Below are 13,172 nucleotides of genomic sequence, written 5' to 3' on the forward strand. Positions count from 1 at the left end.
GAAATAAATGTTGAAATAAAGCCTTGATTTCACATTGAAATAATTTAATTTCATGATTTTTAAGTCCCACTTTGGACGATTGTTGATTCTCAAGATACTGTAGGACTCAGTTGAACAAACTTTCCGAAATCACGTACAAAAATATTGCCTCAAGATGAATTTTGAGTTATTGACTCATGAGAAAGCAAAGGATATTTTATCCAAATTTAGAATTGAGTTATAATATCAGGGTGACTTGCACTTAACGTCTAAAAATTCCGATATTGTATTAATGTTTTTTAAATGGCTCGTTAAAAAAACACTGGGCAACTGGGTTAGGCATCAAAATCCGAAATCGCAGTAAAATTTGATACATATCCAAAATATCCCCATGTTATTTCAGAGTTAACGTCCGAAACGAACAATGAATCTTTCGCGTTTTAGAACCGTGGAAACTCAAGAGGCAAGCCGTCCGTAAATGCTTTAAGAAAACCAGCGCTTTACCTTCACCTTTCGTGGTGTGATTTTTGCCAAGGAACTTGATTAAATCCACAGCAAAGGAGCTCTTTGTGTATACCGAACCATTATCCTAAATAAACTGGCATGCGAGTGGCAGCAACAACAGCGGCCATCGTGAAAAATACTCGTATGGAGAGACCACGTCACTTAAAATATTCAAAGCAATTCATGAACAAACGAATTACTTCTAGTGATAGAAAGTTCATTAATAATTGAGCAGGTAATAAAATTTTTCATAAAATATAAAATTTTAGTTAAGTTTTTGTACTAATTCTTCCTAATAAAATATCAATCTAGAAAATTTTGAAACCGAACGAAACTTTACCTGTAAATGGAGTTCCTGGACATTATGTTGAATTTAGGCGAATCTGCCTCACAATTTTATTTAAAAATTAGTTGAACCCGTGACAAATTTAAGTGCGTACAAGCGTTCAACAGCAAATATTAGTAAAATTACTAAAGAACCTTCATAACGATTGAAACATGTGGAAATGTTAGGAACTTTATTTGAGATAAGGCAAGGGCCAAGAGCGGCTCTGTGAAGTGCACTGCTGCCATCGATCATTTCGTTGAAGGCGCTTGTGACAGCTCCTGGACCTCGCTATGTTTTTACAGTGCGCTTGACAGGCGCACAATTTGCTAGCAATTCTCGTGTCTTAGTCAGAAGCAACGCTCCATGAAAAGAATATTAATGATGAATGAAAATATTCATGAAAATAATGTTTTGGTATATTTTCTGCACTTTAATGGTATATGAATTGCTTGAACCTAATATCGATAAACGTACATATGTAAAATTGTCCCCCCATTGCACTGCGTTAGCTATGTTCGTTCAACTAAATTTTGTAGATTAAACAGCAAGCACATACTGTATGAATTGAATGTGGATAAAATTCATAAAATGGAATCTTCAAAAAAGCTCACAGTGTACAAAAGCAAATGAATATTTTTGATATGCATCATATTCAGTAGTTCAGTTGTTTTGATGTGCCTCTTTATGGTTGTCCGAAAAAAATTGTACACCTCTCAGGTTTCAAGTGAACAAAATACTTATGAAAAGTAAAATTATCGTTAAAAGAAGAAAATATTCGTCTCTTTTCTATTCCGATTATATTTCCAGTATATGAAGTTGAATCGATAATTCGAAAATTTTGGGACGCATTCCGGAGGCCAGCTTTGCCAAACTTCACACTTAGTTCATATTCCGTTCCATAGGTAGAAACGCTAGAGTGCATAACGGCCTATGAAGTCATGTGCTCAAAGCCAGAGCGCCGGATGTCCACAGCGACAAAATAAGCTTGCCAAAGGTAAACATGGCCATACTGCATCTGGCCAAACCTCATCTGGCCTAACCTCTTCAGGCCTAACCTCTTCAGGCCTAACCTAAACGAGCTGCGAGCTTTCTCCACCCAGAACAAACCTGAGCGGACCTAACCTAATCTCATTGGCTGCAAGAAGTTAGAAAGGCGGTCCAAGTCTACTGGTCATTGGCTGCAAGAAGGTTGTGAGCCGGGACAGCGTGAATAGGTTAGGCCAGAAGAGGTTAGGCCGGAGTAGGTACAGCCGGATGGGGAACTGCCTGCTTATGAGCGAGCATGCTTAAACATTGGCTGAAGACCTACGGCGCTATTATCTTTCGGCAGTGTGTCGCTTGTCTGGATTACGGAGTTCAAGCGTAGTCTGCGGCCTACGGCTGCGCCGCCGAACATTTTCATGGACTAGACGGAAATTAAAGTAAAGTTTTTCAATTTTTCTTACGCAGGCAGCGCAGCGGTGCTCACAGGCACCGAGTCGACGACAGCTCTGCCCCCAGCTGGATACGCTGAAGGAGTCGCTGCCAAGTTCCCACTGAACCAAGTAGTGGCATTCAGAAGACCATCTACCGTCACTACCACCACCAACACCACCGCCAGGACGGGGGATGTGGTCTTTCTGCCATGTGAAACTCCTCAGTCTATGGGCAAGCAGGTGTGGCATGTAGCTTCAAATCTTCGATAAGTAGTAGAGATTGAAACCTAAAGTGAAGGAATGAAGTTTGTGGCATATTCTTAACTTCAGTCAAGGCTAGAGATGGTAGTTCAATTGGTTCTAGATGGTTCTGGCCAAGTTAGATGGAGGAAATTATGAGGGAACAAATTAAAATCATGCGACCAGTATAGCTAGGGTTGGCCTAGAAGTATGCTGGAATGGTGTGTGAATGTCGGTCGTGCTTTTTATATGACGTTTGTGATAAAATCATCGTCACGCGCTTTGCTGTGGATAAAACTATTTGATCAAATATTTTATCAAATCATTAAACATTCATATTAACTTTTGTGAAAAAGTCGTCGTTTATTTCATCTCGAAAAACTTGCCAAAGTAAATGTAGTCAGCGCGTGAACTTGAACTATTTCACAATGCTTCCATCGTACATCGATCGGACAGATTTGTGGAGATGTTTCATTTAGATCATTTAGCAACTTCCAATCATCAATGAGAAATCTCACCGAAGAATGCTCCGTTTTCTCTAGCCTCCTGGAAAAAATCAGCTCGAATTCTGCTCTGTCAATTGCTTGTTTGTCTAAGTTCTCTGATCAATCTTCTTTAACTTAGCTCTACATTTAAAATACATTTTACTGGATTTTGCCCCATAAATCTTATACTAATACATACATAGTAATTTATCAGATTACACACAAACAATAAAAAATGTTGGAATCTTAATATTTACCGCCCTTTAGATGATAGAGAAGAATCGTGGTAGAGAAGATTAATCAGAGAAAACAATGAAAAATGTCCTCGAAGTATCTCAAGTAGTAATTTAATGCTGAACTGACTCACAATAGGATTAGTATCACCCTTGCACAATAGGATAGTATCACCCTTGCCTTCAGATTCTCTCAAAGAAAGACATTACAGACTTACCAGCCAGGCATGAATTCTTCATTTGAGTATGACAGTTCCAGACATAATTGAAGCATCAAAAGCGTTTCGTGACTTCCTCAAAGGACACTCATTTTAGTGGGTCACAATCGATGACAGCACTTATCACTTGAAAGCGATGGCTGCGCATGGTCGCTTATTTGTAACGATCTCACTAATTCCGTGGAGACATTAAGCCGCGACTGCCATCGATACGAGCTTCAAGAAACCTACGTTGCACAGATACAACTAAGTCTGGCTTATAGCGTTCACCATTGACGTGCTGAATTGATATGGAGTTTTGAACCGCTTCCTCAATAAACAAGATTAATTAAAAATGTAATTAATTTATTAATTAAATTTTTAATTAATAAATTAAATTAAATTAAATTATTATTTAATTTAATTTAATGAAATTGTGCGCGTGAAATTAAAACTTCACGTAGAGAAAATTGAATTGAGGAACCAGGCAAGCAACTCACATTTACCTGATCTAATGGATTCGCTATAACATTGAGAAAAGAAAATCCATGGAAAAGAAAAACAAGTTGCGAATAGATCTATCATCAGCTCGTTGAACACAATGCGTTGTAGAGGAACGATGCAAATGTAGTAAGAACATGCCCAAATAATAAAAAGTTTTAATAAAAATGTGAACCGGTTTTTGGTTCTTATTTGATTGAATAGGTTAAGTTTGCGTGAACAGATTTTCAGTATATTAAATATTTTCTCGACTAAAATTCTAAATTTATGTCATGGCCGCCTCGTGAGATAAGAAAGGCATGGTTGAATTTTTCGCAAACTCAAATAATTCCACATAAATTTTTGATAAATGTTATGTCAAAAAGCATCATTTGACGTTCCTTTTATAATTCTCACTTGAAATATGAACATGATTGTCATTCAGCAAGCGTGGAATTGTGAGTGAAGTTTTCAAGCTCAATTAATGCCTTTGCTTTTCATTACGTGAATCCGGAATAATTTTTGCGACAGTCCAAACATTTCAGAAATCATACGCATGGCAAAAAATAAAAAAGTTCATTAAAGTTGAGAAATTAAATTAATTGGCTGCAAAAATTAATTGCCAGCAACCAGTTTAGAATATGAAATATTAAAAATTGTGATCATTCTATCGTTGAACATTGGAAGCTTTAGGATAATATCTTAGCAAGTCGGCCTCGTTCGGATAAGAATTGTACTCATTTATTAAATATTAAAATTATCAAATGAACTAAGAGGTATTGGATTCATTTGATTTTAAAATTTCACCCAATTCTTCACGTTCATTTAAATATTTAGTCCCGTCATTCGTTTTATTACTCAATCGTTTTGGGGATTTTTTTGCCAGTTTCTAAGAAGCATCGCTGCCGAAAAAATATTTTATGGTATATACATAAAGATTGCAGTTAGAAAACAATAATTTGTGTCTTGACAGCAATAATGTTCCTCAAGTCTTATTCCCATTTCAAATGTATAATATCTTTTTTAATAATAACGGCATGAAAGATAGATTTCTCCTCCATTTATACTACGATTGCAAGTTATTCTGAGGGCTGAATGCACTAAGCTCCTTGCATATTCGCCAGTTTTTCCAATCAAGTAATTGCGTTTTTCCTGGACCCGGAGACGCAATCTTAGCGCGATGCACATTGTCGTAAATAATACCGGACCCAAAAATGGCCGTCCGGATAAAATATGGTCGCTGGAACGTAAGTAATGCAATGATATTAATTAAGCAGCATTCCAGAGACTGAATTGATGCTGTCCGCAGCTGGGCATTAGACAGATTGTTTGTTGCCCAGACTAATATTTTTCATTAGCGATTGTGTTTCCTGCATAGCTAAAGCTTTATTCAAGTGACGTGAACATTGAACAATCAGGTTATTTAAATATTTAATCGCAGAACATCTTCTCGGTAAACTAATTAAACCAATACATGAAAAAACCAATGATAAATATTATTTATTCAGTAATCTCATTAATTAAGAACATGGAAGCCATTTGGCTTTCTGAAGAAAATGTTGACAGGGGCGTGCTAAACGATCGCTGGTTCAGTCCAGAACAGCAAGAGGCGAACATTAATAAATTCTTGAAGTCTTAACACATTTGTTTAACGTCACATGCGCTAGGCTGTCCAATAACGAGCAACACTGAGCAAATTTACAGCCACCAACACTGAGCGTGAACACACAGCTTGCTTTGGCAGCTTGAACACAACAAATGAACTTGTTAAGTGAGCCAGACTCGTATTAACTGTCATCTTCAACAACTATAAATACATGACAAATGCAAGGGCCTAAACACATTTTATTGAAATAATGCCAGTTTAACTTGTATTTTCGTTTAGATATTATATCTGGAATTTTGTTACTACCTACAAATCTTAACCTATTTTTAGCGCATTTTCTCATTTATGGAAAAATGCACTATTGTGCTCGCCATGTCCGTCTGTCTGTCTGTCTGTCTGTCTGTCTGTCTGTCTGTCCGTCCGTCTGTCCGTCCGTCCGTGACCTCAAGTTTTCGTCGACGAGAAAATGCACTCTCTGTCACTCACTTATCACTCAATTATCTTATTAACTTCATAGCCAGAAGTTTTAGGTTAAAGTATGAATAATAAAAAAAATATGAGAAAATGAAATACCATAATGACTGCAATAGGCTCTCATATGATGTGATTGCAAAATGTGTAAAAACTAAATTTATATTTAATTAATTACACTATTAATTTCTTCCACGTATTGGAAACAATCATGTTGAATCGACGACTACTGAAAAGGTGGAAAACTTCAAAGCCCGATACGTTTTTTTTGGTGCCAGCTCATAAATATGAATTTTTTACAAAGGTTTAAAATAATGCGCATTTAGGAGGATCAACGAGGACAATACTTTGAATAATACGATTAATATGAATACTTTCAGTTGCATTGCGCAAAGAGCTTTTGGAATTGAAGAATCCCAATTTTTTAAATTATAAATAAAGAAAATAATAAAGAAAAATTAAATAAAAAACATGGACGAGTTCGTATTCTTTAAAATCATTTAATTTACTGGTAGTGAATACTTGAATTTCCAGCAAAAAGCCTTCCCCTGCTTTTTGAGATCGTTTGAGATTAGACGTCATTATTTGAAGATAAAATATATATGTTGCATTCTGATTCCAATTCCTATTAAAAATGCAAAATAAATCTTATATCATGGTAAACTTTGGCAAATATAATTAATGCAGTCAGAAGCAAATTCGACACATCACCGAGGTTTCGAATTGATGATGACACATCATCAATTCGAATTGTTCGCTTTCTGTTGTAATTCAGTTCAGTGCCTCTCGCGTGAGCATCGTTGTGTCGTTGGCCACCGATCCTCTGAAGGGGATATCGAAGTTAATGAAGATTAGCAGTTAATTACTGATGCTGGAATGTTTATTATTCATCATTCAGTTAATAATAATTCAGGACTCAGTTAATACAGTTGGCAATAACTAGCTTGAAGAAGTAATCTTCCTTGAGGAAGTAATCTTTGTTCAAATTATTTTGTAACCGAAATTAGTTATAAAATCAGTTTTACCTAAATTAGTGCCAGCAATTGATAAATTGATTGAGCTTTCAGTACCATAAACCTCCTCATGTTCCTTTTTTGTGTGACTGAAGCCGTAATTTCATTAAACAATTAATATAAATTAATGCACGTGTTCTGCATTTTTACTCGGTGTGCAACGAGATCTGTTGCTCGTGTCGGAGCGACAAAAATATCGAAGAATTGTAATCAATATAACCTTAGTATTTCTGTCAATAAATCAGTGGAGAAATTGAAGCTGTAAGCGAAAATCCTGTCTTTAATATATCATTAATAAATATAGGCTTAATAACAACAGATTAAACTCGCATTTGAATACGGAAAAAATTTACAATATTTTGTTCTATGAAGACCACAATTTTTTTTAACTATATTGGATGCCATTGATTCTTTCGTAATTTCTTTACGAGGAATCCACAGGAGGTTAATTTCAATTATTACTTGACTGCTAATTTTGTGAGCTCCTTTAATTTTTTTCAAATTATATCTAGTTTTAACTGATTCAATTAAATACATTACAATTGTAAATTAAGTTCATAATTTTAGCGTAATGTTTCTGTTTGTATAGCAATGCTTCCTGGTGTGTTGAATTCATTTAAAAAATGAAAGCCAATTTCTTCTTCAATCGAAGTTGTAATTAATTCATCCCGTTTATATCAGGCCCATTGTAACGAACAATTGAATAATTTGAATCACAAATTTAATGCAAGGTTTCATGGGTGCGACGCAATGACTGGCATATCCTGACCATTGTAACGAACCAGTAAATAATTTTAATCGCAAATTTAATGCAAGGTTTCATGGGTGCGACGCAACGACTGGCATATCCTGACCATTGTAACGAACCAGTAAATAATTTTAATTACAAATTTAATGCAAGGTTTCATGGGTGCGACGCAATGACTGGCATATCCTGACCATTGTAACGAACCAGTAAATAATTTTAATCACAAATTTAAATTAAATCACCTAATCACCTGACCATTGTAACGAACCAGTAAATAATTAAGGGTGAGGGTGATGGGTGAGGGTGAGGGTGATGGGTGAGGGTGAGGGTGATGGGTGAGGGTCAGGGTGATGGGTGAGGGTGAGGGTGATGGGTGAGGGTGATGGGTGAGGGCAAGAGGAGCTGAATTAGTTGTGGGAGAGGAGTACCAAATTCAGGGTGATAAAATCAGGTATCATGTGTATGATTTGAACTATTGGATGGAAAATATAGCACGTAGTTTGAAGTATCTATTAGACTCAACTAAAGGAGCTAACTAAGCGTCTAGTAAGTGTGTCTAAGAAATAATGAAGAAGTAATAAATAAAAAAGAGAAAAGTGAACTGTAAAACAGTGAGCTGCAAGTAGGTGTCGGCAAATAAAGCTTCTACCGTGGGTGAAATATGCTGAATGGGTCATCGTAGAGCAAGGATATATGATAATGATGCTGGCGAGAAATAAGAAAATGATTGTCGGGCTAAATGTGCAAGCGACGCACACGACGAAAGTAAAATTAGATTTTGCGGTTAAACCTTGAGAATTCCGAAACTTTGTTGAATTTCATCCAAAAATTTAAGGACATCTTCCAATGCTTTGAATTGATGACAAAAACGTTTTTATGCATAGTTCGTAAAATGGCAGTTTATCTTTGATATAAAAGGATTAACTTGTGTGATTAAATGAATAAATTGGGAATGAGCGTAAAAAAGTCAATCCTGTCAGTGTCCTGAGCTAGTACCACTGGGCCGAGTGGTTAAAAAGAGTGGTTACACTCGAGTGGTGACTGAGTGGTGACCGAGTGGTTAAAGTTCAGAGTATCAGGATTGGAGTAGTGAGTTGCGGGCTCGATCCTAGCTTCCTGTAACAATTCTGGTCAAATTGGCGGTTTTTGAAAATAGCTAGATTGGAGCGATTTTGGATTGAGCTTCGGGTTCAAAGCCCTTCAAGCAGCGAGAGTTCTGCTGTGTCAAGAATCAGCAAGGGGCCACATTTGGCCGAATGGTAATGACGCTGCTATTATACAAGCACATATATAGGCATCAATTGCAAATAAAACCTGAATAATTAAAGCAAACTGCATGATGTTATCGAGATTTTACTCACGCAACTGATGCAAAATTTTTGGCTTGGACTTACAATTGATAAAGAATCATCTCCATTTCTGAGACTCATATATTTTTATTCATTTATTTATTTAGTAACTTTAAATATCTGCAACACGGAAGACTCAATGCCAGTAATTTTTTACTGGCGCTCTTTTGGTAAAATCTGTTACAGAAGAAATGTTGCCATTGTTCTGCAGAGACAGGCAGGCAGCGCTGCACTAAGTCTTATTGTAGAGAAGAATAACTCGTTTGCTGAGGGCATCCATCAAGTCATTGCTGTTATTAATCAACATAATCTTCTTACAACTTTTCTTACAGAAAGTTGTAAGTTGTTTCTTTTTCTTCTTACTTTTACAACTCTTCTTACAGCTCACGGAATACTGTTTTCTCGTTATCATTTTTTTGTGAGCCATAATGCACATATAATTGCACATTAAGTTTCATGCCGATTGCGTGTCTCCATCTCCTTGATTAATACAACTTTATAAGATCTTATTCGCTTAATAAGATCTTATTCGCTTGATTAATACAACTTTATAGGATCTCATTCCCTTGCACCCTTGACCATCAGATCGTAGGAGGCATGACAAGCATGTCGCAGCTGGTGCACCTCTCAGTCGTCACGCCGCGGGCCGTCATCCCTGGCAACGGCGAGTATCACGTAGATGCTGGCTCCACCATCTCCCTTACCTGCTTCATCGAGGAGGTCTGCGTCTCGTAATAATAATATATATTGTATATTATTATATATAATATATTATTTTATATATATATATGTTATATACATATCTCTTAATAAGTCAAAATATAATATATAATAATATATATTATATATAATATAGTATATATTAACATATTATACATGTATAATAATAATATCATATAATAATAATATAATGACGACATCTGATGCCTGAACTCATGGTGGGTCCCCCAAACATGAGCGCATGATGTAGCGGCTGTGGTTTCCAGAATTTTTTCTGACCACTTGGAGGCCCAGAACACTGGCGGTAAACCATCGGTTTAGCTTACCACCTATACTAATACTGCACATTAGTCATTTATGAGTAGGAATGGGCGCATTTAATTTATTTTACTTAATAAGCTGAAATGTTTCAAATTAAGTTGATGCTCGTGTGTAAATTTATTTATTTAAGTTGACACTCGTATTTGGTTGGAACCAGTTGGGCGGAGAACGGCAACTGACACAAATCATGGCCAGACAATCATTAGACTTACTCATTATTTTACTTCATAAAATGTTTATTGCCTAAATTGAGACTTGAGTGACTTAAATCGGGACCAAAACTTGTCTTAAATTAACGTTGGTTCAAGGTTCCTTTTATTCGTATTCAAGGTTTCAACGTATTCAAGGTTTCCTTTTATTCGAAGTTATTGCGGGTGAATACAATTATTTTTGTCCCGACTGCGTTGGTAAGATAAAGAGTTATGGCTAATAAGTTGAATGCCTGGCACGACAAGTATTTATATACAACAAGATTCCTAATTTCTGCTGTTTTTAGAGCAAAACTTTTTGTTCAATAAAAAAATGAGATTGAAAATGATGAGAAATGATATAATGATTTGAATTTTATTAATAATAAAATAATATCTGGATCAGTCCATGATACGAAATAAACAAAAAACTATTAATATTAGTAGAAGAGAAACAAAAATTCTGAACAAAAGTAGCAATTTTAATCACCAGCTCTAGTTCAGTTCACCATTAGAGCAGAAATAACCGCTGAATCGATCAGCCGCTGGCTATAAAGTCATTGCCATGGTCGCTCATAACCTCGTATCCATGACGAACATGTCCCTTGCAAGGGTCGCGTACAAATGATCGAGCTACTAGATCAGCCTTAGCAATTACCCTTTACGAGCCCATTTATTGCAAGAAGCCGTTAATTTCATGAGAACATCTTGCTAATTTGCAGAGTCAAGTGCCGCCACAGTTCATCTTTTGGTACCACAATTCCCGGATGATCAATTATTACAAAAGACGTGGGGGCATATCCGTGGAAATCGACTCTAAGCCGAGAGTTCGATCCCGACTCACCATCACTGATGCGAGTCTAACGGACTCAGGCAACTACACGTGTGATGCAGCCAACACTGAGCCCGACAGCATCACAGTGTACATCACGCAGGGTGAGTGTGATGCAGCCAACACTGAGCCTGACAGCATCACAGTGTACATCACGCAGGGTGAGTGTGATGCAAAGAACACTGAGCATGAGAGCATTATAGTGTAGATAACGCAGAGTGTGGTGCAGGTAAAACTGAGATTGCAAAAAAGTTGAAATTTTGAAATTACTTACAGAAAAATAGTGTTCAGGAGCCAAAAGAAGTTTCGCAGGCTTTCTATCCATGTAAATAATTTTGACATCGTAAGAACCGAAAAAAATATTAATTCGCAAATCAGAAGCTATATATAAAAAATATGAGGGATAAAATTTTTGAAAATCATTTTGAAGGGTTACGAATTGATCAAAAAGGTGAAAAAATTAATACCTTTTTATTGCGTACTTCTAAAATGATGCATTGCAAAAACAATCGTCAAGACAACTCTTCGCAATCCATATTTTACATCTTTATCAACCATTCACATTGGTACTGCTTATTTAAAATCTAGAACACGCTATTGCACATTTCAGCATTCAAATATTCAAGCACGCAAGTTAACATTTCAATATTCAAGTGACTAACAGATTATTTTGCCCTCCCAGTGAACCAAATCGCGGCAGTCCAGCCTCGGGATGTGGAAGCGCTTGGAATCTCTCGAGGCCAACAGCCGGAATTGGTGGCTTGGGGCCCGCTGCTGTGGCTGTTGCTCATATTCTTGGCCCGGACCCATGGCGATTTCGGCCGTCCCAGTGGCAATGTCTGCCTAAAAGGCGACCGTCACAACTACTGTCTAAATAACGGCGGCGGCAATTGTCGCCTAAATGCCGAGGGTCTAAAATCTGACACAAATTGTGGCGGTGATGTGAAGCACTGCAGCTGCCACCGCTTGCCCGTCCATGAAGACACAAGTCGAGGTTATGCGCAGGACGACCAAAACATCGCAAAGGTCAGCAAAAGCTTCAGCAAACAAGACGCCAAAAAGAAGATCAGTGTCAAGCAAGCAGTTTCTTTTGAGATACGAAAGTGTGAAAATGAATTCAAACTACTTAATAATCAAAATTGTTTTATGAATTGTGAACTGTTGCTCTTCAAGAATAATAAAGTTAGCAACACCTCACACTGACGCGAGACAAACAGATGCAATGACTTGTAAATAAGAAAGTGTTCATTTAAATTGGCGATGAACAATTAACTAGCAATTAGTGTTTAGAAAAAATACTAGAGAATATATCTCATTGTTACGCTATAGGCTGTCCTGCTATAAAATATCTTCGCAAATTTTGAATTCGAATGAAGACACGAAGTTTCTTAATCAAAACCCAACACACGACAAAAAAAACACTTTTATTATACTTGCGAATTGAGAGAAATCATTATTTTCAGTCAGGGATCAGTCTCATTTAAAAGAAATTGAAATCGTGAAACAATAATCGCTCAAGTCTCGCGTCTCCTGCAATCTGAGTGTTGGTGCGAATTCTTCAGTAATTTTCCGTGTTACGCATGACAAGTTAATTTTGCACTCTAATTCAATTTGGTTCAAATCTATTCTGAAGCTCGTGAACTAAGATGGAATTTTCTTGGCTGAAATTAACTTCGCTGCTGCTGAGGGTTCCAAAGAAATCGATTCTAGATAGTTCCTTAAGTTAACTTGCGGCAGAGAACTTTTATGTAGTCCAAGGTGGCATGTAGTTCACTGTTTCAACTTTCGACTTCTGGGATCACTTTGTTAAACTATTGCTCGAAGGAAGTTCAAATGATAAAAATGCGTATTGAAGTTCGAATTGCGGTACCTGAAATTTATTAAGTGTTCACTAACATTTTTACATCAAATGGCATAATTAAAACGGTCGATTTTCAGCGTCTTTAAACGAAGAGAGATTTAATTTCCAGCTAGGCACTTGAACATGTCGCAAATTCCTTACTGATTGATATTGCATTATCTGGGCGATAAATAATGAAATGCTTAGGAGGCGAACTAATGAT

General features: G+C 36.7%; 1 protein-coding gene across 1 annotated transcript in view; it reads left to right on the forward strand.

Moving 5' to 3' along the window:
* LOC108682440 overlaps positions 1-12,572 on the forward strand; it is a 55,145-nt gene extending 42,573 nt beyond the window's left edge. The window contains exons 3-7 of the mRNA XM_018171599.2: positions 2,261-2,466; positions 7,683-7,724; positions 9,634-9,768; positions 11,000-11,270; positions 11,792-12,572. Coding sequence (XP_018027088.2) covers positions 2,261-2,466; positions 7,683-7,724; positions 9,634-9,768; positions 11,000-11,270; positions 11,792-12,312 — 1,175 coding nt within the window. The 3' untranslated portion in view covers positions 12,313-12,572. The remainder of the gene's footprint in view (positions 1-2,260; positions 2,467-7,682; positions 7,725-9,633; positions 9,769-10,999; positions 11,271-11,791) is intronic.
* The last annotated feature ends 600 nt before the right edge of the window (positions 12,573-13,172 follow it).

The sequence above is a fragment of the Hyalella azteca genome, unplaced genomic scaffold, assembly GCF_000764305.2.
Source record: "Hyalella azteca isolate HAZT.00-mixed unplaced genomic scaffold, Hazt_2.0.2 contig5407, whole genome shotgun sequence".
Classification (NCBI taxonomy): domain Eukaryota; kingdom Metazoa; phylum Arthropoda; class Malacostraca; order Amphipoda; family Hyalellidae; genus Hyalella; species Hyalella azteca.